The following is a 25,452-nucleotide window of genomic DNA, read 5'->3' as shown; positions in this document are numbered from 1 at the left end:
TGTATCACAATTAATCAATGAGAGTGGGCGGTAAGATTCACATTGAATGAGAGATTTGCCTGATTTCAATAGGGTAGTAATCATACCCTTTCTCATCGTGGTCGGGAGTCGTCCCTCCTCTTTTGCCTCATAGCAAACTGCTTTTAAAATGGGAACAAGCTGTGTCAAATATGTTTCAATTGGCAGTCCATAAGATCCCGGCGTGAGACCTGATTTCATTTGCATGATTGCTGCGGTGATCTCATCCACCTCCAGTTCTGCTCTCAAGAATTACCTTTGGGAATCTCCCAACCAGGCCAAAGCGGTGTCTTCAAAGTATGCTGAGAGATCCAGTGGTTGTTGTCTATGTGTTGTATATAAGGTTTTGTAATATGTTGGAAGGTGTGTAGCTGACTAGAGAGGTTCCTGCATGTCTCACCCTCCGGGTCCTGGATTTCTGCAACATAATTGGAGAATTTAGGTTGTAAGACAAGGCCTGCAATTACTGTCCCTGGGTGGTCTCACTCCCGCTATTTACGTGCTACATGATATTTACTACAGAATTTACTTTCCCGGTCAGCTGTTTCATTATATTCTGTAAATGTGTCTCGTAACTTGGTTCTTACGGAGCCTTCGTCTGTTATGTCACAGAGCTCTTGATCCTGTATTTTAATATCTGCCTCTAATCGACTGAGATGGTTATGAATATCTTTTAAGATCCCCCCACCTTTAGCTCTACATGACACCCTGATAGTGAATTTGAATGCCTCCCATACGGTGGTAAGACTGGGTACGGAGTCTGTGTTGCATTTGAAAAAATCTTGGATCTCCTGCTCAATTTCAGCTTTAAAAACAGTGTCTAGTAGAAGCAATGGGTTTAGCCTCCACCTTGCGTAGGGAAGTTGACTTAAGGGAGGCGATAGTACCATCTTCCCCTGGGTGTGGCCTGAATATGTCCTTGCTAAATGTGTCACAGTGTCCACCCAGCTTCCCATGCCTGTAGACACAAACCAATAGTTCTAGCCTGGACCATGAGGAGTGTACCGCAGAGTAGTGTGTGCCTTCTCTGGCCAGGGGATGCAAGTATCGCCATGCATTTAGGAGATAGTTGTCAGTTATTATTCCTGCTAAATGCTTTGGCATGTTGGTGTAATGTTGCATGGCTGAGTAGGACCTATCCTTTGCGGGGGACATTGTTGTGTTAGAATCCCCTCCCCAGCGTAGATAGGTGGAGCCCACAGAAAGTATTTTGCCCCACAGGGTGGGGAAGAAAAGAGGGTCATCTACGTTGGGGCCATAGCAATTCGCAATGATAACTTCTTCTGATCTTCTGATGCCAGACATCCCCACATTAGAGAATATCGACCTTGGGGGCCTATTGCTGTGCCGCCTAATACAAATGGCGTATTTCTTTTAATAAGAATAGCTACACCCCTGGAGTATGTGGAGTAGAATGAAAAGCACCAATGTGATGCCAACCTAGCAGCAAAGCTGGAGCCAGTAGTCAGATCTAAATGAGTTTCTTGCAGTATTGCAATCTGCACTTGGTGCCTTTCTGGGTAATAAAACACATGTCGCTTTTTGCGCTGGTTATTTAACCCCGGGACATTTCATGTTATGCAATGAAGTTTAGCCTGCATCATGGAATCTGTGAGCGTTCAAGCAAATGGAGACCATGGGACTAATTATTATTGCTTGAATATTTGAGCAGTGGACATGAATCGGGTTATGGCGTTTATCGATGAACAGTTGATACTGTGCTAGGCAACTCCCCCTACCTCCACCCACTCCAACTTCCCTAACTTGTCGGGCATACACTCCCACAACAACATACCTTCTGCTGTGAAACACATCAGCACATACAGCATATTTGCATACATCCGTAACTATGTGATTATAACTTAAATAGAGGTATAAAGGTGGATCGCCAGTGTGTGTAAAGCTAGGGGGCCTATGTGTCGCCGTCAACCCTTGACGCCCTGCCTGACCGTAGTCATGCAGTAGTTGGCCAAGTGCTGAGGGGGAGAAAGGGGTATCAGGGCTACAGTAGTCTTTTGTCTATATTGGTTTGAAGGCTAGCAGCAGGGATTGTTGCCAATCTAGTTAGCACCAACCAGCGGTTTTCAGAACTTTAACATTTCTTTCTGGGTAGTATATCTATGGGTTCATCTGGCTCACCTGACCCCTATCTTTTTACAAAATTACAAATGGTGGTGACCCAGGCTAGATAATCTCTCCCTGCCCCAATCGGACTAATAACATATTATACCATATTTAGTCCAGCTTTGATAGTAGAGATGTTTATCTGAATCGGGATCTGGCTGAGACCGCCACGGATGATGCTTGCGAGATCCTTTTTAGAAAGTCATCAACCTGTTGAGGGTTGTGGAAAACATACTGCTCCCCTTGATGTGTGACTCAGAGTTGTGCCGGATATTTCCTGACATAGGGTATGCTCAATGTTTGCATCTTCTTTTTCATGATGGTGAATTTTCTTCTCGCTTCTTGCACATTTTGGGTAAAGTCAGGGTAGAACGCAAGGGCGGGGTTCTCATATTCTACTACTTTCTTTTCCTGTTCCAGGCGTAACAACGTATCCTTGTCACGGTAGTTGTGGAATCTGACTATTTCAAGGCATGCCGGTGTCTCTGGAAGGGGGCACGCACTCAGGGGTCTATGCGCTTTCTCATCAACGAGGTGCTGGGAAAATGCATCTGTTAGGAACAGGTCACGAATTAGCTTATCAATGAAGTCTTCTATGCGACCAGTGTTGATTGTCTCTAAAATGCCAAGTACACGCACATTGTTCCACCAGCAACGTGCCTCTAAATCTTCGTTTTCAGCTGCAATGAGTTTCAGTAATCGGTCCATCTGTAATATCTGCTCTTTACTGCTCGAGGCACCATCCTCCAGCTCAGATATTCTATTTTCTGCCTCTGTAATCCTGTCTTCATGTTTTTCTATTTTGTGCATTATAGCGTCGAAACAAGAGTTCATGTCATCCATTTTTGCCTCAATTGATGTGAGGCTACTTTTTATAGTTAATAATATTGCTTTCCAGTCCTCATCTTGACTTTCGGGAGTCTCAGACTCCGGGTGATTGTCCATTTGGGTCCGGGACATTTTTTTCGTCTCAAATGGGATCTTGGTTTGTTTCCCATCAGTCCTGCCAATCTTGACCTAGAAGGGAGATCTTCACTCTTGCACTATATGGGTGGTAGGAAGATCTGGTGAAATGGAGAATCAAGAGGATAACCCAGTACCACCACCTCAGAGGGACGTTCAACTTGGGTTGCTTACTGGTCAGTTCTATTCAAAAGCAGATGTCCGTAGTTGTTAAGACGCGGGGCAGTTGTGAGTTACGTGCATCGAGGTGATGCGGCCTCCACGTGTGGTCCAGTCAATTGCACTGTCCTGACATGGATAGCGGCTGCGGGGACCAGGCCTCCTACTCGTCCTGAAAGCCAATGTCTCTACCTTCAATCTTAGGGGGACAGGTTTTTGGCCAGCATCGTTATGCTATATCGAGGGGGGGCTCACGTATTCCACCCTAACCCCGCTACGAGGTCAGCAAATTAACTTGGCCCGCTCCGTCTCCCGGGCCAGCAGGCAAATGATGTATAATGTGTGTTAGTACGGGCCAGGACACGTGGCCTCTGATTAGTCCTCTCGCTATGTCCAGTCCACAGCCTCCCTCCATCCACGGCAAAGCAAGAGGTCCACCTCGGGGAGAGGCATGTCGTTCCCGTGAGCGGGCCCGACCCTCCACCCCGAGTGCTCCATCAGGGCCCCCTGCCAGTCTCCTCACCCTCGCAGCCGATGCAGTGATGTTGCCTCCGCGTTCCTAGGATACAAGTTCCCTTCCTGCCGACATGAGGAGATACAATGGCGATCTGTTTGGGCGGCCTTTACGTCAGGGGGAAGCCACGGTTTCTGGTGTAGAAAGCATGCCGGCGCCTCATCCATGGCGCCTTGTAACTGCTGCTGCTACACCAGTTTCAACGCATTCACAGCTTCTCATGGTGTAATTAATTACAGAAAAGCAGCCATTCGCAGTCTTTTGGGCATACAGGCCCCAATTCCTGCAACTAAAACATAGAAATTGCAACGAAGGATGTGCATGATATATAGTTTTGTGCCCGGATGGCATGAATCTCACTGGTGTGCGGCCATCTTGGTCGCGCACCACCATAGCCCCAGGTTTCCGCTTGTTTGACATGCCAGCAATATTCCAAAATAGGCTGCCTTAAACAATTGTACTATTATGACTGAGAGGTGCTCCCTCGTTGCTTGTATGAGCAATTACCTCACAGTTGCCATGGGAATTCTGATCTATATAAGGAGTCAGTAAATATTGGGCCTGCTCGGCTAGTGAAATATTATCAGATTCCACCAATGCTATCCTAGCTGAATCAGAAAGGACAGGGCTACCTGCATGGCCCAGATTATTAAGCACTGGTTTGACAAACCCGCAGGTATGACTATTTATCTTGTCTTAGTCACAATAAATAGTCAAAGCAGTTCTCTGCGCCCTATAATGCAGTCAATCCATATGATCAAGAGTGGAAAAACGATTAAAGGTTGGAATGGCAAAATTGTACAAAGCGTTACAAGTTATATGATGTGACTTCAGCTTTATGACTAAGCTTGGCTTATAAAAATATCCAAAGGGTACCACCACAATAGGGCCACAGGTGTTGCTATTCCAGGAGAGCTTGACCAGAAGGAAGAGCACCAATGACCAATTTTTAAAATTGACAACAACATAGTCGCCTGAACCCGGTTTAGGTTGTGTGCCCACCCATGAAACTCGTTCAACATTATTTATGTTCTGGAATAAGTCTTCACTATTCCCCCAGTCTATGGCTTTTGTTAGCCAGTGTACACTTTTATTCCTTAACTGCAGCAAGTCTTCCCCCTTGTTGGGTGACAAAGATGATACATTCTTAAGAGCTATTACCAGCGGAGTTGCTTCCGGTGGGAGGTGGAGAATTCTATCATGACTTTTCCTTGACTAAACATGGCAGTTGACAACTGGTTTAAGGGCTCCGGCATCATTTACCACATTTAAAACCCCATTTAAAACTGTCGAATGACCTCCAACCTATCAGCTGCTGTGCATGTTTGTGATAGAGGAGTGTGAGGTAAAGGGTTAGTGTTAGTAACAGGGCAACGACCAGGAGCCGAGTCCATATCAAGAGGAGCTAGTCTCTGGGGGGAGCAAAGTAGTGCAACGCAGAGATAAAGAGTCAAAGTCTGTTGCGATGTTGCGTTGTTGGAGCCAGTGATTAAACTAGAGAGACTAGAGATGATCAAAATGTTCAATGACATATCAATGCTAAATCGACTTCCAGGTCAGGAGCCCTTACACTCTTCTTTGCAGGGGTGCCACCGTTTTTTTTCTGTGTGGCAGGTGGCAATACCAATCTCTTTGATTTACTGCATGCCTTTGCCTTTTTGGGAGGGGGGCATGAGATGCTGAGGGAGCAACCTTGCTGATTAGTATTAGTGTTGGGTGCTTCTGGATCACTGGATGTTATAACATCCGTAGGTGAATTGGAACCCCTCAATCGTTGAGTCTGTGATAAGCTTGCTGATTCTGCCAATGAGCTGCGTGTAGTGCCTGCTTTGTGGCCCCCAGTCGCTCCTCCACACATTCGACCTCACTATTAATGGCCCTCATGGTGGTGTTGAGGAAACTGGTGATAGTAGAAGTTAGTGAACAGTCCTTGGCGGGAGGCATAGTTAATTTTCATTTCCCCGTCCTCTTACTTGTGGTAATGAGTGACCCTCCAGGGAACGAGGATGTGTCAGCAGATCAAGAGACGTACACCAGCCCAGCCTTGTACGGCCGCGGACGGGCAAAGAGTGATATATGAGGATGATTGTTAATGTAAATTATGCAACGTGTAATCCCATAGCAAATGTACAGCAACATGTGCGAAAACCAAGCTTGGATGATGATAAATATGGACCCCATTCCCCTGTATCCAGCACCATTTTGAAGGTTAAGGAGAGAACGCGGCCCCCCTTTCTGGGCTCATTTTGGTACCTAGGTCACCATCCTCCAGGGCCCGGCAGTATATTAAACCCCTATGTAGATTTTGACCCTTGGGTACCCATCCCCCAAAGCCAGACACTATATTGAAGGGGTGCATATGGATGCCATCCATGGGCCGACTCCGTCCCCTAGGATTCAATCAACCCGGGTCCAGCAAAGTACACAAGAGAAGGGAGCATGCAGCTCCCTTCCCTGAGCTGTTTTCGGCCCTGCGGACTCCAATCCCCAGGGCTGAGTACCTATTTAAATATAGAGGAGGGTACGCATCCCCCCTTCCCAGGCCGTTTCTGGCCAGGGACCTCATCACCCGGGGCTCAGCAGCTTTTCAACTATGGAGGGTGGCACGTGGTCCCCTCCCTGAGCGGATTTGGACCCGGGGACCACATTTCAAGGGCACAAAGACAAAGGGTGGGTGCCCTGGTGCCCACTCAGAGCACCCACCACATCCTGGTTGTGGAACTCAGGGGGAGCCCCAAGGCACCTGCATCTCCAGTTGGTGCACCGCAACCAGCAGGAGCCGACGTTAGTCATTCCCTGCAAGAAGCAGCTAAAAATGCTGCTCCTGCAGGCCAAAGCAATATTCAAATCTGTTTCCCAGCCCATATTTCTGCAGGCAGGGAGACAGATCTGAAGTCAGCTCCTAACTGGGAAGAGCATTTTCTAAGTTTCCGCCAACTTGGAGCGGTCTTTGTGTTTGCTCTCGCTTTGCAGGGGATTTGAAATTGCTCCTTCTAATCAAGAGCAAACACAGGTTTCCCTGCCCACCCCCGGGACATAGCCTGTAAGCCGACCTCAGGAGGTGGGCTGCCTGGAGCAATTACTTGCTCAAAGAAGAGGCTTTGTGGCCCCCCTCCTAATAATAAAAAACATCGGCCCCGGGGGTGGGTTCCCAGGGGCGTCTAATCTAGCAAAGCAGCCCGACTGCCATTTTTTCCCCAATTAAACGAGAGTCTTGTGGGATGGCAGCATTTTTTGCTGTTTGTTTTTCTCCCCCCCCTGTGGGGGCCCTTTTGGCCCCTCCCATGGGGTGTGCGAGGGTCAGGGTATCCCTACCCTGCCCCTATAAATCTTTTTGTTTTTACAACTTCAGGGCAGGGGACTAAGCCCACAAGTTCATTAATGGCTGCCAGCAACATTTTTCTCATGTTGCCTACAGCCAATCAGTGCGCTCGCTTCACTGTAGTGAAATCCAGTGGGAGTGAGATGGCCCTAGAGAACATAAAACCCCCTGTGCCAATCAGAATACACTATTTTTTCAATTCTGTCAAAAATGCATGGAGATTTTATGTTTTGGGATCCCCCTTTTTTCTCTGCCCTCACTGAATGGATCACCCTGAACTTATACCTTAAGGGGCTGAGGTAGATGAACTTTTGCTTTGGAAAATTTTCTGGAGATTCGTCAACAGGCCAAAGTTATTAGCAAATCAAAAAATGCTCCATCTATGGAAAATATATATAAAGTGTTTCTGCTTACTTGATATATACTTACATTTCCGTTGTAAAGGTATATGTGGTAAAGGCAATGCGTGCTACAGGCATTGAGTGATAAAGGCTGGGTGGTAATAGCATGCATGGTAACAGCATGTTTGGTTCTTTCATACATCTCAAGGCACCCACTGGCTCCTTCAGGGCCTCCTTTCTGGCCATCGAGTCCAGGTCTAGGCAGATGAAGGTCTGTCCCCGACCCAAAGGCCTCCTTTCTGGCCACTGAGTTTAGGCTCTAGGTCGATGAGAGTCTGTTGATGGGTCCGCCCCAGCCCCCCACAGCCAAGTCCTGAAGTGCGCCTTTACAGGGGGACTGTACACCATGCGCAAACCCCCTGAAGATCCTCACTGCAGGCCTCCAGGCCGAGAAGGATCTTCTGTTTGCTCAGCTGTCTCAGCCACTGGGCCCCGGCTCCACTTCCTCCTCCACCTGCTCTGGAGGCCTCCTGGCCAATAACCTCTCTCACCTTCTTCTTTTCAGGTTGGCAACACCTCAGCTGGGAAGTGCTGCAGCACCTGTCATGACCGGATGGTGCACCCTGGCACAATCATTGCACCCAGGCTGCCATCTTGCTGAGGATGCTACCACGGTGGAGCCGCTCCATGCCCTTGGCCTCTGAGGGCAATATTGCCCCCTATCACTCAAGGGTCCGACAGGTAATTGGGCACCCCGAGTCATCCCACTAGACACATCAGCACCCAGGGTATCGCAGCTGAACTGGAGGTAGGGTGGGAGCTTAGAAGAGCAGCAATCTTGGCCTTCCAGAACCACACACTCCAAAGCACCCTGCTTTTATAGTTGCATTCTTTGATAGGTTCAGGGGATACATACTTTGAAAGACTTCAGTGCCTACTTTAGTGTCTAGGGAGGGGCTCAGTGAGTTGGAGCAAAGGTACATGGTACAAAGCTAAAACTAAACTGAAGCTAGGTTCAACAACAAAACAAGAAAAATGTGTCACACACACCCAAGAGGAAAGCACAGAAAAAATAAAAGGACTTGACAAAAAAGTAGTAAACCTAACAGGAGGCTGTGACCCTTCAGGAGAGGGAATGGGCAGAGTTGAAGACAGAATTGGGTGGAGAGGAACACCAGTAAGGAGGAGAGTAACGGAAAAATAAAATAAAAGTGAAAATGAAAGGGGAAAAAGATTATGAAAATGGGGATGATAATGACAAAAGATGATGATGAAGATGATGAAGGGGCAAGAAACCTGAGTAAGGTGTTAGAGTTGATGGGTTTATAGGACAAACAAGGCAAGAGCTGGTGGTAGTGTTTCAACTGCACAGTTTTGTACAATTCAATATATGCACCTTCAACAGAAAGCTCCAGCAAGCTACAATGGAGATTGGAGATGGAGCGGATCAAGGTGGATGACCTCAGCAACCGGAGCTGCAGAGATTCGGGGGGCTGAGTACATGGGAAAGACCACAAGGATAGGACTTCAAGTATCCCTCTGTGCCTATGAGGAGGTCAAGAGGATGCAGTCCACACAAGAGGAGCCAGAGGATGACAACCTATTGGAGGAGGGAGTGACGAAAGGGAGGATTATTACCTAGACAGACCTTGAGCAGCAGCAGCATGCAGAGGAGGCGGACAACTTAGCGGGAGCAATGCAGCCCTTCACGCTAAAGCAATGACCATCTGCAACTTTCTCCCTGCTCCTCGCAGACTCCTCCACCGCAAACTGGACTCTTCGCACCAGAATTTTAGAATGTAACTTTTTCAGCATGGCTACACTTAGTCCCGTATCTGACCCAAGGTCCATTGTGCTCAGCCTGAACTTGTGGCTTTCACCCAGGACTGTGTCAAATCCCCTTTCAGAGGGCCACAGTACACTCCGGGGAAGCTGGGCCAAATCATGGGGGTTGAGGCCATTTATTCCTGATTTCCTCGAGCCCGACCTAATATGGACCCTGAGTAACAGGGCCAAGCACCCTTACTGCATTTGACACTAAGTGGTGGATGTAAATGACCAGTCTAAGGCTCACTCAGTGGGGAAATGTAGCTACATATTAGTAAGCATGGCTCGTAACTCAAAAAGCACACAACAGCAACAATAAATCAATGTCCAGGCAAATACTTTGTTTTATAACCGAAAAAAAGTATGCTATTTCTAACTCTCTTCATTCAAAGGAAGATTACAGCATTCACAGACCATAACACATTTTCCCCTTGAGGTCGGGGCTCTAATGTCTCAGTGGCAAGTTCCATTCCCACCAGTCCCTCTCAATGTGATCGAGGTTATTCACCATTCACTGGTGGCCACATCCAGGGAATAATCGCAATCAGGCCTTATCTCAAGGGTCCACTCTGACTCATCAAATACAGTCAAAGGTGTCTTAGCACTGCAGCGCTTCCGGTAGAAAGTCTCCAAGGGCCCAGTAGGCCCGTAACAAGTCTTATCCACTCTGACAAGAAGGAAGAGTGCAGCTCGCTAGCAGGCCTTATCTCAATGTGTCTATGTCTATGTCTATGTATTTATTTTTATATAGCGCATAATTCACCAATAGGTCTCAGAGCGCTTGCGAAACAACTGGAGAGAAGGGAACCCAAAGGGGATTCATTACCGACTAAAGAGCCATGTTTTAAGGTTTTTGCGGAAAGTTTTAAGGTTGGGGTCCAGTCTGATGGTTAGTGGTAGTGTGTTCCAGGTGGTGGGGCCTATTTTGGAGAAGCTCCTGTCTCCATTTCTCACGGTCCTGACCTTGGGGACCTTTAAAAGATGTTTAGTGGAAGAGCGCAGTGTTCTCCCGGGACAGTAACCTTGGAGTTTCCGCTGCAGGTATTTTGGTCCGTGTCCATTGATGGATTTATGCACCAGGCAACAGATTTTGAATGAAATACGTTTTCTTATGGGGAGCCAATGGAGCGCCTTCAGACAAGGGGCTGAAGGTGTGCGGGGTGGGAGGTCTAGAGTCAGCCTAGCCGCTGAATTCTGCAGAGTCTGGAGTTTGGTGAGGGCACTGTCGTTCACATCGGCCAGTAACGCATTTCCATAATCAAGACGACTGATTATGAGGCCTTGAATGAGCGGTTTTCGAGAAGCTGCTGATTAGTATTAGTGTTGGGTGCTTCTGGATCACTGGATGTTATAACATCCGTAGGTGAATTGGAACCCCTCAATCGTTGAGTCTGTGATAAGCTTGCTGATTCTGCCAATGAGCTGCGTGTAGTGCCTGCTTTGTGGCCCCCAGTCGCTCCTCCACACATTCGACCTCACTATTAATGGCCCTCATGGTGGTGTTGAGGAAACTGGTGATAGTAGAAGTTAGTGAACAGTCCTTGGCGGGAGGCATAGTTAATTTTCATTTCCCCGTCCTCTTACTTGTGGTAATGAGTGACCCTCCAGGGAACGAGGATGTGTCAGCAGATCAAGAGACGTACACCAGCCCAGCCTTGTACGGCCGCGGACGGGCAAAGAGTGATATATGAGGATGATTGTTAATGTAAATTATGCAACGTGTAATCCCATAGCAAATGTACAGCAACATGTGCGAAAACCAAGCTTGGATGATGATAAATATGGACCCCATTCCCCTGTATCCAGCACCATTTTGAAGGTTAAGGAGAGAACGCGGCCCCCCTTTCTGGGCTCATTTTGGTACCTAGGTCACCATCCTCCAGGGCCCGGCAGTATATTAAACCCCTATGTAGATTTTGACCCTTGGGTACCCATCCCCCAAAGCCAGACACTATATTGAAGGGGTGCATATGGATGCCATCCATGGGCCGACTCCGTCCCCTAGGATTCAATCAACCCGGGTCCAGCAAAGTACACAAGAGAAGGGAGCATGCAGCTCCCTTCCCTGAGCTGTTTTCGGCCCTGCGGACTCCAATCCCCAGGGCTGAGTACCTATTTAAATATAGAGGAGGGTACGCATCCCCCCTTCCCAGGCCGTTTCTGGCCAGGGACCTCATCACCCGGGGCTCAGCAGCTTTTCAACTATGGAGGGTGGCACGTGGTCCCCTCCCTGAGCGGATTTGGACCCGGGGACCACATTTCAAGGGCACAAAGACAAAGGGTGGGTGCCCTGGTGCCCACTCAGAGCACCCACCACATCCTGGTTGTGGAACTCAGGGGGAGCCCCAAGGCACCTGCATCTCCAGTTGGTGCACCGCAACCAGCAGGAGCCGACGTTAGTCATTCCCTGCAAGAAGCAGCTAAAAATGCTGCTCCTGCAGGCCAAAGCAATATTCAAATCTGTTTCCCAGCCCATATTTCTGCAGGCAGGGAGACAGATCTGAAGTCAGCTCCTAACTGGGAAGAGCATTTTCTAAGTTTCCGCCAACTTGGAGCGGTCTTTGTGTTTGCTCTCGCTTTGCAGGGGATTTGAAATTGCTCCTTCTAATCAAGAGCAAACACAGGTTTCCCTGCCCACCCCCGGGACATAGCCTGTAAGCCGACCTCAGGAGGTGGGCTGCCTGGAGCAATTACTTGCTCAAAGAAGAGGCTTTGTGGCCCCCCTCCTAATAATAAAAAACATCGGCCCCGGGGGTGGGTTCCCAGGGGCGTCTAATCTAGCAAAGCAGCCCGACTGCCATTTTTTCCCCAATTAAACGAGAGTCTTGTGGGATGGCAGCATTTTTTGCTGTTTGTTTTTCTCCCCCCCCTGTGGGGGCCCTTTTGGCCCCTCCCATGGGGTGTGCGAGGGTCAGGGTATCCCTACCCTGCCCCTATAAATCTTTTTGTTTTTACAACTTCAGGGCAGGGGACTAAGCCCACAAGTTCATTAATGGCTGCCAGCAACATTTTTCTCATGTTGCCTACAGCCAATCAGTGCGCTCGCTTCACTGTAGTGAAATCCAGTGGGAGTGAGATGGCCCTAGAGAACATAAAACCCCCTGTGCCAATCAGAATACACTATTTTTTCAATTCTGTCAAAAATGCATGGAGATTTTATGTTTTGGGATCCCCCTTTTTTCTCTGCCCTCACTGAATGGATCACCCTGAACTTATACCTTAAGGGGCTGAGGTAGATGAACTTTTGCTTTGGAAAATTTTCTGGAGATTCGTCAACAGGCCAAAGTTATTAGCAAATCAAAAAATGCTCCATCTATGGAAAATATATATAAAGTGTTTCTGCTTACTTGATATATACTTACATTTCCGTTGTAAAGGTATATGTGGTAAAGGCAATGCGTGCTACAGGCATTGAGTGATAAAGGCTGGGTGGTAATAGCATGCATGGTAACAGCATGTTTGGTTCTTTCATACATCTCAAGGCACCCACTGGCTCCTTCAGGGCCTCCTTTCTGGCCATCGAGTCCAGGTCTAGGCAGATGAAGGTCTGTCCCCGACCCAAAGGCCTCCTTTCTGGCCACTGAGTTTAGGCTCTAGGTCGATGAGAGTCTGTTGATGGGTCCGCCCCAGCCCCCCACAGCCAAGTCCTGAAGTGCGCCTTTACAGGGGGACTGTACACCATGCGCAAACCCCCTGAAGATCCTCACTGCAGGCCTCCAGGCCGAGAAGGATCTTCTGTTTGCTCAGCTGTCTCAGCCACTGGGCCCCGGCTCCACTTCCTCCTCCACCTGCTCTGGAGGCCTCCTGGCCAATAACCTCTCTCACCTTCTTCTTTTCAGGTTGGCAACACCTCAGCTGGGAAGTGCTGCAGCACCTGTCATGACCGGATGGTGCACCCTGGCACAATCATTGCACCCAGGCTGCCATCTTGCTGAGGATGCTACCACGGTGGAGCCGCTCCATGCCCTTGGCCTCTGAGGGCAATATTGCCCCCTATCACTCAAGGGTCCGACAGGTAATTGGGCACCCCGAGTCATCCCACTAGACACATCAGCACCCAGGGTATCGCAGCTGAACTGGAGGTAGGGTGGGAGCTTAGAAGAGCAGCAATCTTGGCCTTCCAGAACCACACACTCCAAAGCACCCTGCTTTTATAGTTGCATTCTTTGATAGGTTCAGGGGATACATACTTTGAAAGACTTCAGTGCCTACTTTAGTGTCTAGGGAGGGGCTCAGTGAGTTGGAGCAAAGGTACATGGTACAAAGCTAAAACTAAACTGAAGCTAGGTTCAACAACAAAACAAGAAAAATGTGTCACACACACCCAAGAGGAAAGCACAGAAAAAATAAAAGGACTTGACAAAAAAGTAGTAAACCTAACAGGAGGCTGTGACCCTTCAGGAGAGGGAATGGGCAGAGTTGAAGACAGAATTGGGTGGAGAGGAACACCAGTAAGGAGGAGAGTAACGGAAAAATAAAATAAAAGTGAAAATGAAAGGGGAAAAAGATTATGAAAATGGGGATGATAATGACAAAAGATGATGATGAAGATGATGAAGGGGCAAGAAACCTGAGTAAGGTGTTAGAGTTGATGGGTTTATAGGACAAACAAGGCAAGAGCTGGTGGTAGTGTTTCAACTGCACAGTTTTGTACAATTCAATATATGCACCTTCAACAGAAAGCTCCAGCAAGCTACAATGGAGATTGGAGATGGAGCGGATCAAGGTGGATGACCTCAGCAACCGGAGCTGCAGAGATTCGGGGGGCTGAGTACATGGGAAAGACCACAAGGATAGGACTTCAAGTATCCCTCTGTGCCTATGAGGAGGTCAAGAGGATGCAGTCCACACAAGAGGAGCCAGAGGATGACAACCTATTGGAGGAGGGAGTGACGAAAGGGAGGATTATTACCTAGACAGACCTTGAGCAGCAGCAGCATGCAGAGGAGGCGGACAACTTAGCGGGAGCAATGCAGCCCTTCACGCTAAAGCAATGACCATCTGCAACTTTCTCCCTGCTCCTCGCAGACTCCTCCACCGCAAACTGGACTCTTCGCACCAGAATTTTAGAATGTAACTTTTTCAGCATGGCTACACTTAGTCCCGTATCTGACCCAAGGTCCATTGTGCTCAGCCTGAACTTGTGGCTTTCACCCAGGACTGTGTCAAATCCCCTTTCAGAGGGCCACAGTACACTCCGGGGAAGCTGGGCCAAATCATGGGGGTTGAGGCCATTTATTCCTGATTTCCTCGAGCCCGACCTAATATGGACCCTGAGTAACAGGGCCAAGCACCCTTACTGCATTTGACACTAAGTGGTGGATGTAAATGACCAGTCTAAGGCTCACTCAGTGGGGAAATGTAGCTACATATTAGTAAGCATGGCTCGTAACTCAAAAAGCACACAACAGCAACAATAAATCAATGTCCAGGCAAATACTTTGTTTTATAACCGAAAAAAAGTATGCTATTTCTAACTCTCTTCATTCAAAGGAAGATTACAGCATTCACAGACCATAACACATTTTCCCCTTGAGGTCGGGGCTCTAATGTCTCAGTGGCAAGTTCCATTCCCACCAGTCCCTCTCAATGTGATCGAGGTTATTCACCATTCACTGGTGGCCACATCCAGGGAATAATCGCAATCAGGCCTTATCTCAAGGGTCCACTCTGACTCATCAAATACAGTCAAAGGTGTCTTAGCACTGCAGCGCTTCCGGTAGAAAGTCTCCAAGGGCCCAGTAGGCCCGTAACAAGTCTTATCCACTCTGACAAGAAGGAAGAGTGCAGCTCGCTAGCAGGCCTTATCTCAATGTGTCTATGTCTATGTCTATGTATTTATTTTTATATAGCGCATAATTCACCAATAGGTCTCAGAGCGCTTGCGAAACAACTGGAGAGAAGGGAACCCAAAGGGGATTCATTACCGACTAAAGAGCCATGTTTTAAGGTTTTTGCGGAAAGTTTTAAGGTTGGGGTCCAGTCTGATGGTTAGTGGTAGTGTGTTCCAGGTGGTGGGGCCTATTTTGGAGAAGCTCCTGTCTCCATTTCTCACGGTCCTGACCTTGGGGACCTTTAAAAGATGTTTAGTGGAAGAGCGCAGTGTTCTCCCGGGACAGTAACCTTGGAGTTTCCGCTGCAGGTATTTTGGTCCGTGTCCATTGATGGATTTATGCACCAGGCAACAGATTTTGAATGAAATACGTTTTCTTATGGGGAGCCAATGGAGCGCCTTCAGACAAGGGGCTGAAGGTGTGCGGGGTGGGAGGTCTAGAGTCAGCCTAGCCGCTGAATTCTGCAGAGTCTGGAGTTTGGTGAGGGCACTGTCGTTCACATCGGCCAGTAACGCATTTCCATAATCAAGACGACTGATTATGAGGCCTTGAATGAGCGGTTTTCGAGAAGCAAGTGGGAGCCACTTAAAAAATTTTCTAAGACTTCTCATTAATCCGATACTTGAATGGACAACTTTGTTTATGTGTGGGGTCAGGGATAGTTTATCATCAATGATGACTCCCAGATTTCTGACTGTATTTTTGGGGGCCGGGCAGGAGCCAAGGGCCGTAGGCCACCATTCATCGGACCAGATTTTATTGGCCATGCCAAATAGCATGATCTCTGTTTTTGCAGCATTCAGCATTAAATAATTGTTGTTCATCCATTTTTGAATGTCGATCATGCACTGTTGGAATCTGATTTTGGCATCTGCAGGATTGGGGCCTAAGGTTATCAGAATCTGAGTGTCATCAGCATAGGATATCGTATCAAAGCCGTGTGCTTTGATTACCTTTGCCAGTGGGGATAGATAAACATTAAATAGAGTAGGGCTCAATATGGAGCCCTGCGGTACTCCTTTATCATTTTCCACAAAGGAAGACGAGAATGGACCGATCTTAATCTGAGATTGTCTTCCGGCAAGATAGCTCTGGATCCAGCTGTGTGCGCGACCTCCGACACCAATCTCCGCCAGCCGTCTCAACAAAACGCTATGGGAAATGGTGTCGAAGGCCGCCGACAGATCCAATAGGATCAGGATGGCTGATTGTTTGGCATCCAGGGCCAGCCGGATGTTGTCTACCACCTCTAGAAGCGCGGTCTCAGTGCTGTGGCAGGCTCTAAAGCCCGATTGGGAGGTGTCTAAGATCAAGTTGTCTTCTAGATATTTAGTCAGTTGATTATTTATTAGGGACTCCATTACTTTGCCAAAAAATGGTAAAAGGGAAATAGGGCGGTAGTTAATAGGCAGTTTAGGATCTGCATTGTTCTTTTTAAGGATGGGTTTCACTGTTGCTTTTTTCCATGTTGCAGGAAAGATGGCTTGGGTGATCGACAGGTTAAAGATTTCTGTGATTTGAGTTGTCATGACAGATGAAACTTTTGCAAGGATCTGGGCCGATGCTGGATCACTTGGGGAACCTGATTTCATTTTCTTAAGTTTATCATTAACTTCTTCCTCTGTAAAGGTATTGAATTCTGAGAGGGATATAGGCAGAGATGTTAATTTGGCGGCAGGCAGTTTGGGTGTGATGATATTTTTTTCCTTAGCGTCAGTGAATTCAGTTTCTTTAGGAAAGGTTTCGTGTATAATATCTATTTTTTCTTTAAAATAGCTTGAGAGCCTGTCAGCCCACTCCTGGGACTCAATGGTGGGAGGTTGACAGGAAGCAGGGTTGGTAAATTCTTTTAGTATGGAATAAAGCTCTTTATGGGAATTGCCCGCTTTTTCAATTCTATTTCCCAGGTAACTTTTTTTTGCTGCAGCTATCTGGCACATATATTCTTTATGTGCGGACTTGTACTTTTGTTTATCAGTAAAGTCATTAGTTTTACGCCATTTGCGCTCTGCGCTCCTGGCAGCCTGTTTGGCAAGTTTCAACTCAGGAGTAAACCAAGGAGACCTAGTATTAGGACATTTGGTTTGTTGTTTTGGGGCAATATGGTCTAATGCCTTAGTGATAGCTATGTCCAAATTTATTACAGCTATGTCTGGGTTCATGTTGGGAGTCACAGGAGAGGGTGTAAATGCACTGGCAAAGGAATCAGGAGTGATTTTGTTCCAAGGCCTGCTTAATTTCGCCTTCTTTGTATGAACAGGTTTAACCGTCTTCATACAAATGTTAAACTTTATTATCATATGGTCTGACCATAGGACTGGGCAGAGTTCCACCATTTGTATATTCTGGGAGTTAGTACATAAGAAGTCAAGAGTATGGCCAGCCTTGTGTGTTGGACCAGTTTCTAGTAGCGTCATGCCAAGAGAATTGATGCTATCAATGAGTTCCATGGAGTGCGTGTTTTGTTTTAATTCTATATGATAGTTAAAATCACCTATTAGCAAGAAATTATTGCAGGCAAGGACATGCGGGGCCAGAATCTCTAATAACTGAGTGGTGAAATGAGTTTTGCTATCTGGTGGTCTATAAACGAGTGCTCCTTTCCATGATTCATTATTGTTTACTTTTAGGGAGAAAACTAGAAATTCACCTCTCTCTGTAATTTGCGTGTCAATGATGGCAATATTTATATGAGATTTAAATACTATAGCTGTTCCACCTCCCCTTTTTTCAGTCCTATCTAGTCTTATGATACTATAGCCTGTGGGTAGGGCTGTTGCAAGGTCAGGGAGGGATGAGTCTTTCAGCCATGTCTCCGTAATGAAGAAAAGATCTGGCTGTTCTAGGTCAAGTAAAGACCATACTGCTAGGGCATTTTTCGGTAGTGAACGTACATTGCCATACATACAGCTAAGATGTTTGGGACATGGAGTAGATAGAGGCTGTTGGGCAGAACTATGGGGCAGGGAGTGGGAAGTATTCAGAGAGAGGAGCTCAGACCGGGTATACCTGATGATGGCCATGGCGGGGTGTTGCCTCAAGATGCAAGGGAGGTGGCGGCTTGCGCTGGTCTGGCGCGGACGGGCGCAGACGGGCTTTAACTCTGGCGCACCGCTGCGCGCATCCGCTTCGCGCTCTGCCTTGTGTGTGAAAGTCCTCTCTGACTCTTTGAATACAGTCAAAAGTGTCTAACCACCGCAGTGCTTACAGTAGCGAGTCTCCAAGGGCCAGTAGGCCTGTAACAAGTCTTACCTGCTCCGGCGTGAAGGAAGAGTGCAGGTTCTTGGACGGTGCTCCATCTGCTGGAACTCGCAACAGCGCTGGTCCTTCTCAGGTGAGTCTGCTGCATGTGGACTTAGCGGCAGAACTCAGCAAGTGCAGGCTCTCTCCTTAGCCTACGTGGTCGCACTGCGACATCAGTGAGAGGTGTTTCTACACTCCTCCTTCGGGGTAAGTATCAATGCTCCCAAAAGAGGGGGAAGGTGTTTCCAATGCTCCTGATCTCAATCCTGCTGAGGTGGTGATGCCCCCACTGTGTCCCCACTCGGTCCACAGGGTTGGATCAGTTGCAGCTGTCGTTGTTCCTAGTGACCTATGGGTCACCGCTGCTTACAGTTCATGGGCTCCCGCTGTTAGAAAATGGCCCTCTCTGAGGGATCACCCCAAACTTTTTACCTTACTCCTCCTCTTTTTGGCTAAACTTTTTTTGTTGCCCTTAGAACTCTGAGCATTTTACCACTACTAAACAGTGCTAAAGTGCTTGTTTACTGTCACTAAGTCCAGGCATTTAAAACTACTTGCCAGACCTTAAACTCTCCTTTTATTACATACAAGTCACCTCTAAGGTAGGTCCTAAGTAACCCTAAGAGCAGGATGCTATATAAGTATAAGGTAGGACATGCACCTTTTTATTTTGCATGTGCTGGTTTTGACAAACAACCTACTTCATTTTTCACTACTGTGAGGCCTACCCCTCTCATAGGCCAGCATAAGGGCATCCTAAATATACTTTTAAACTGTAATTCCTGATCAGACAGGAGTAGCTTTTCCATGTTTGATATGGTTGGAATGGTAATGATAAATTCTCCTGGCGATTGGATGTAACATTACTGTTTTAGAAATTCACTTTTAGAAAGTGGACATTTCCCTGTACTTACTGCTCTTAGTGCCTGGCAGCCTGTCTCCAATACACTTCTGGGTTGGGGACAGCTACACTTTGTGCATTCCCTCTAGATAGCCACAAACACAGGAAGGGCTGGGTGTGACTGAGCACTCCTCTGCATTTGGATAGCCTTCTTGAGCAGGTAGGGGGAGAGGTAACTCACACTTACATCTGAATAGGCTGTGTCCTGTCCTCACTCAACTCTTTTAAACAACAACGGTCCCTAGAACGGGGAATATGTATTCAATAAATATAGAATCAATAGTTACTATATTTGAAGGACATGTCTAGCCGGACAGAGGTGTAATTTTTACTTAATCAGCAATAGACAACAATTTTTCAACAAAACAATACATAAAATGGGACACAAGCATGTGTCCTACTTAGCAACACAGAAACAGGAAGGAAGGGAACCAACAAGGGGTTCAGGAACAGCTTAACGTTTTTTTACACACAAGGAGTACACAATGACTAAACGGGAGAACAAATCGCAGAATACTCCTTTACAGTTTCTATGAACACCAGTTTTTACATGTATAAGGTGCTTTTAAAGTGTTGACGGCATTTCGATCCAGCTCGAGGAAAAGTGGATCATCATTAGGACATGGGGTACATGCCTATTAATGAAAGAGTCCTGTTATGCCTGGGGAGGGAGAACGTACAATTAGGGGAATGTTCACTATACACAGACTGAGTAGGGTGGCAACGCAGCATGAAGCACTCCGGATTTCATGCACAAATTATGTATTGTAAAACCAAGTTAAATGAGATAGTAATAGTATGGTTTCAGGCGCATATAGGTACTGTTGGGGCCAAGTCTAAGGTGAGTGTTGGGGAATTATAAGGTGAATTGACGTGATGAAGGTATCGGATTAGGGAGAGACCATTGGGTGCAGTTAAAGTGAGGTAAGGGCTCACATCAATGGCATTGCCGGAGCCAGTCAGATCATGCACATTAACCAGTGTACAATGCCAGGCATTCATACCACAGCCACCAGGAATTCCATTTCTAATACCCACCCAATCCACATGGCAACATTATTCCCAGCAGCCCCTCCTGGCATACAGGGTTGCCGCATCACTTCCATGCTAAGCTTCGGCCCTTACCACAAAACAGTCTTTACCATGTGGTCCTTCCTCGCACATGGGGTTGCCGATAAACCCTCTGTGCCTCTGAAGAGGTTAAAAGAATGCAATACACCCTAGAGAAGCCAGAGGATGTCAACCTTGAAGAGGAGATAATAGACTTAAAGGAGGAGGAGGGTCTGTGTATGACAGAGCAGGAGGGCAACTTGGTGGGAACAATGCATTCCCCTTCCATGATGCCCAGCACCCTCGTTGTGCTACAGCGACGACCATCCATGTTGCTCTCCCTGCTTGTCGCGCTCTCCTCCACTGTGCACTAGACTCTTTGCGCCAGACTTTAAGAAGATCTTTTTTTCAGCTGGACTAACCTGGTTCCTATATCTGACTTGCACTCCATTGTGATCGGCCTGAACTTGTGACTTGCTCCAGTCTTGCAGGACCAGATGACTGCGAGTGGCATTTTTCCTTATTACAGATGAGTTGTAAAGTCTCAAGCCATGTGTATTAAAGAAAGGATGTAGACGTTCAATTAAAATACTTTATTACAGTTTTGTTATGACGTCATATTTCCAGCAGCCAAGAAGAAAGGTGGGTCACAGGGATATTTTCAGCAGCAGTTTGAACAATTAAATGGAAAAAGCAGACTTTTCCTTTTTCTAAAGTATTTTTCTAAATGAATAGGAATCAGCATAAAGGAGTAATTTATGGCTACATGTTTCCTTTGTTAACCAGAAAGACAAAATCTCTCTAAATGTTTCTACAAATTCTGAGCTACAACATTTTAATCCAATTTGTATTAAACTGATTTGAATATATTGTTCAACAAATTACTAACTCCTTTTGGTGTGTTTAAATGATCCCAATAAACATAATTTTAATGCGATTTTGCAATTCTGTCCTTAGGCCCTTATTACGAGTTTGCGGTCTGATGAACTGCTGAACCCTCTGTGGTGGTCTGCCCGCCGCATTAAGACTGGCTTTGGCTCCTAATTTGCTGGTGGTGCCGCTGCTGCACTGCCAAGCATATTAGGAGTTTCCTCACCGCCACACTTTTCATGATGGTGCAACTGCCATGAAAAGTGTGGCATTGGTGAAGCAAAGTGCGACCCCCTGTAGCCACCGCGCCATGGGGTGCATGCAGGAGGGCACATGTTGTGCCCCCCTGTGTGTGTATACCTCCAGTACCTGCAGGGCTTGACAGTCAATGCCATGCAGGAACTGCTTTTGATCCTCTTATTGTGGTGCCTTTTTCAAGGCACCACAGTGAGACCACCAAAGAAAGACCAGAGTAAAAATAAGTTGTACTCTGGCGGGCGGTCTTTAATGGCTTTGGCGGTCTCGGAGTGGGGCGGCAGCGTGGAGGCCCAGCTCCAATACCAGCAAACTCATGATAAGGTCCTTAGTTCCATGTTATATTTTTGGGCACATTAGACAACATGTGATGGGTCTTGGTCCCAAAACATGCTTGAATTATTTTCAAGAAACAGGATACAGCAAAATGTCACAGGCTCATGTATTCCAGAACGACGGAATGTGTAGTATGTCTGAGCAAAATCCAGCTTGCTGATTGGCTAAGACACATTCATTGACTTTTTCTGTTTCCATTTTTGCTTAACACAGGAGGAGGTTGAAGAAGGAAGAAGCAGCATCTACAAGTCACTTGTGGCAAACGGCTCCAAGGAAATGATGTGCTACAGTGACTTCCTGATACCTGACGACTTCCCTAACTACCTGCACAACTCCAAGGTCCTAGAGTATCTCAAGCTGTACGCAGAACACTTTGGCCTTATGAAACACATAAAACTGAAGGTGAGAAGTGGTTTTCACAAGGCATAAGGAAGATAGTATCTGCCAACATGGCTGGACTCCTCTATGGCCTCTAATTCAGATATTAAGAGCCCTACCAAAGCCCCGAGATATAGCTGCCAAGTTTTCAAATTGCCCATGTGAGTTATTTTTATGTTTTTAGCGTGCTTCTGTGTGACATTTCATGCACTATGTGTAACACTTTGAGTGTTACTTCACAAGAGCACAGCAGAAGAACAGAATGGCAGGGACAGATAGCACCAGGACAGAGAGAAAGGAGATGGCGTAGATCGAAGGGAGAAAAGATAGAGGGACAGAGTCCAAGGCGAAAAAGGACATTGGGCAATAGCAGGATGGGGTCAGAGAGTAAGGGTATTATATAGGATGAGGGCATACAGCACTGAGGAAGATGAGAGGGGCTAAAGCTTCAGAGGGCAGGAAAGATGAAGGTAGGATGCATAGATTACTTCGATATGTGGGGAGACAATACGCCCCTGTCCCAGTTGCACTGCTAATTAAGCTTCTTTAGCTCCAATTTATAATTTCACTCATTTTACTCATGTTCATCAACGTTTTCCAAATTGTTAAATGATCATCTTTATACTCTTAGTTGCTCAGTACAATCCACGCGCAGGAATAGTTGCCATTTCCAAAGTTTCCCATGTTTAAGTGTGCCTTCCAGGCCTCTAACAAAAACACGAATTGATGCAAATTCATCCAGGCAGTGTTTATTAAAAACCCAATGCATTTCGGGCTGACAAAGCCCTTCTTCGGGGGTAACTGAAAATAACAATAAAACATTTCAAATTATCTTTTAATGCACTTTCGTACTTTTTACTTACAATTAATTATTGTTACATTTCATGTTGTGGTGTTAATCTTAGCTCTGCAATATTCGTTCACATCTATGTATAAATGCTATTCCTGTTTCTCCATTGATAAATCCCTGCACAAACAGCTCTGATGTTAACCCCCATTCATCCTAGGACTGTTAGCGTTGCATCGTTAACCGTGCACTTTTCCGACTTTTGCCCGCCCTTTCTCACCTCATTATCAATCACACTTTCATTTGCCAACAGTTTTACCTCCCGCGTTCTCTCTACTCACTATCAGTCACACTTTCACTCACCAACACTCGTGACTTCCCATTAACTTAATTTATCGCCAGCTTGCAACATCCTGTATAATCTCTAAGCAAAAAGTCTCAACACAGCTTCTCATACCTGCCACGGCGGTAGGATGCATAGAGCCATTGGAGCAGGAAGTAAGGGTGCAGCACCCCCAAATATGCCCATGCTAGAGTTCAGAAGGTGAATGAGCCATAAGCATGCCTTTAGATTTTATGTTTATCGTGACCAATTTGCTGTGTGCTCAAAGACGAAGGTCATATGTGATGCTATGACTTATGAATATTTGCTGCTCATAAGGTAACTGGTGTTTACTTTTATTCTGGGACTACAAAGTGAGAGGGTTTTGTATAAGTGAACTAGGTGACAATCTTAATCGGATTAAGGAAGTGAAATGAAAGGCTGTAGGATGTTAAATATTTGGTAACACACAACATTTAAATACCTGTAACACATTTCAAAAAATATCAGAAATTAGAAAAAAACAAATGAAGCACATTTTTTGTAATTCTGAAGTGCGATAAAACCGAGATTTTAATAGTATCAAAACAAATCAAGACACTTTACTTCGTGAGGCACAAATAAAAAATATACGCTGAAACCCGATTTTCACACATTATCGTTTGTGTGCTATATAGTTTTACTAGTAAAGCTGCATGTCTATGCAAATTAAGTGGCCACCTCAACTGAAATTGCACTTCTAGGGCAGTGCTCCAAAAAAATGCTACATTATAAACCCTTACCACTCTCCTGCTGAATCGGCGTGTTACATTTGCTACATTTGTTTTTAAAGTGAGGTTTAGATTTTACACAATCACTATGACTTTAGTGATGTGTCATTAATGCCAGCACCCCCACTCTGATAACTGTTCCAGCACCACTGCATCGAGCAGGTCTATCTCACTTCATCTTGAGCTGGAGAATGCTGTTTCATTGCTGCACTTCACTGTGTCTCACCACTCACTATTGCTGCCCATATAGATGTGAGTGGTCCCGTTCTGAGAGTGTTCGGGTGGGCTGGGGGCCGCAAGGCTGAAGTGAGCGCTGGTAATTGCAGGCAACAAGCTAACGTAGCTGCAGGGGTGAATGGCCTTAAATTTGACTTGACACCCAGCCAGTTTTCTACATACCCTGTATTTTAATATCCCGGTTGGTAAAAAAACTTAGAAAAATCACATAAAGCCAGCATTGTTCCTCCTTATCATCATGTACTAGAAACAGCAAATGTAAAGAATAATGTAGTTTATACCTGCTCCAAATCTACCCTTAATGATCGCTAACTGGTAAGTAAAATAAACGAAAAACAAAAAATGTCACTTTATAAGTGAATACATGTGACTTTATGCGAAGTTTACTTTTATGAATCAGTTTGTGTCCTTTGCGTGCTCTTAAAACATGAATACATTTTAATAGCTTGTACTTGTCTTTTAGAAAGCTAGTAATCCTGCATAGAAAGGCGCACCAAGTACTCAATAGTGTCTCCCTCGCCGTCCCTCCCTAAAAATGTGAAAGGCAGCAGATGAGTTGATAATTATTACCCTAAGCCCCACCCTGGCGGCAATGGATGTCTTCCTGGGGGCTGTTTTGCAAAGGACTTGCAAAACATTTTGCCTGATGCCAGTCACACATGCCGAAATGTCAGATGTGATCATTTTAGAGGCCAGTGTGTTCCTACTAAAACTGCGACAATGGCACTCAGTCACATACCTCGTTGGGATTGTCAGGGAGATGCGGTGATGCGGGCATCACACTAAAATGCGTTAGTCTGACCCCTGATGCTTGGTACTGGGCAGGGTTGCAGAGAAAATCTCAGATAAAACACATCATAGGATAATTGGTTCTCTACCTTCTCCCTTTCCGGTGCAACACTTTGTATAGGTAGAAATCAAATATCAACTAAATGGACTGCCTACCAGCATCCCTGTCCATTGGTAGCAAAGCCATTTCTAGTCTGGGAAGTGCCACTTCATTAGGGGTGATAAGAAACCCCATCCTCAAACACAAACCTACGAGAAACAAGCAATGGCAAAGGCAATAGGTCTCTCCTACACAAGAGAGTGAAGTGGGGGAACAGAGTTTCCTAAACTGAATTTGTTGTAGTTGAGTGTTGTAGAGTGGAGTAGGGGATGTACAGTGTTATGGAGTTGAGTAGAATTCAGTGGCAGAGTG

At 46.3% G+C, this 25,452-nt stretch overlaps 1 protein-coding gene across 2 annotated transcripts in view; it reads left to right on the top strand.

Moving 5' to 3' along the window:
* Positions 1-25,452, top strand: part of LOC147747793 (flavin-containing monooxygenase 1-like) — a 534,466-nt gene that overhangs the window by 196,201 nt on the left and 312,813 nt on the right. For both annotated transcript variants that reach the window (XM_086955881.1, XM_086955892.1), the window contains one exon: positions 21,971-22,159. In XM_086955881.1, coding sequence (XP_086812007.1) covers positions 21,971-22,159 — 189 coding nt within the window. The remainder of the gene's footprint in view (positions 1-21,970; positions 22,160-25,452) is intronic.

Source organism: Lissotriton vulgaris, chromosome 1_1, assembly GCF_964263255.1.
Source record: "Lissotriton vulgaris chromosome 1_1, aLisVul1.2, whole genome shotgun sequence".
Lineage (NCBI taxonomy): Eukaryota > Metazoa > Chordata > Amphibia > Caudata > Salamandridae > Lissotriton > Lissotriton vulgaris.
The sequence above is the reverse complement of the archived record's forward strand: the minus strand, read 5'-3'. Positions and strand labels throughout refer to the sequence as shown.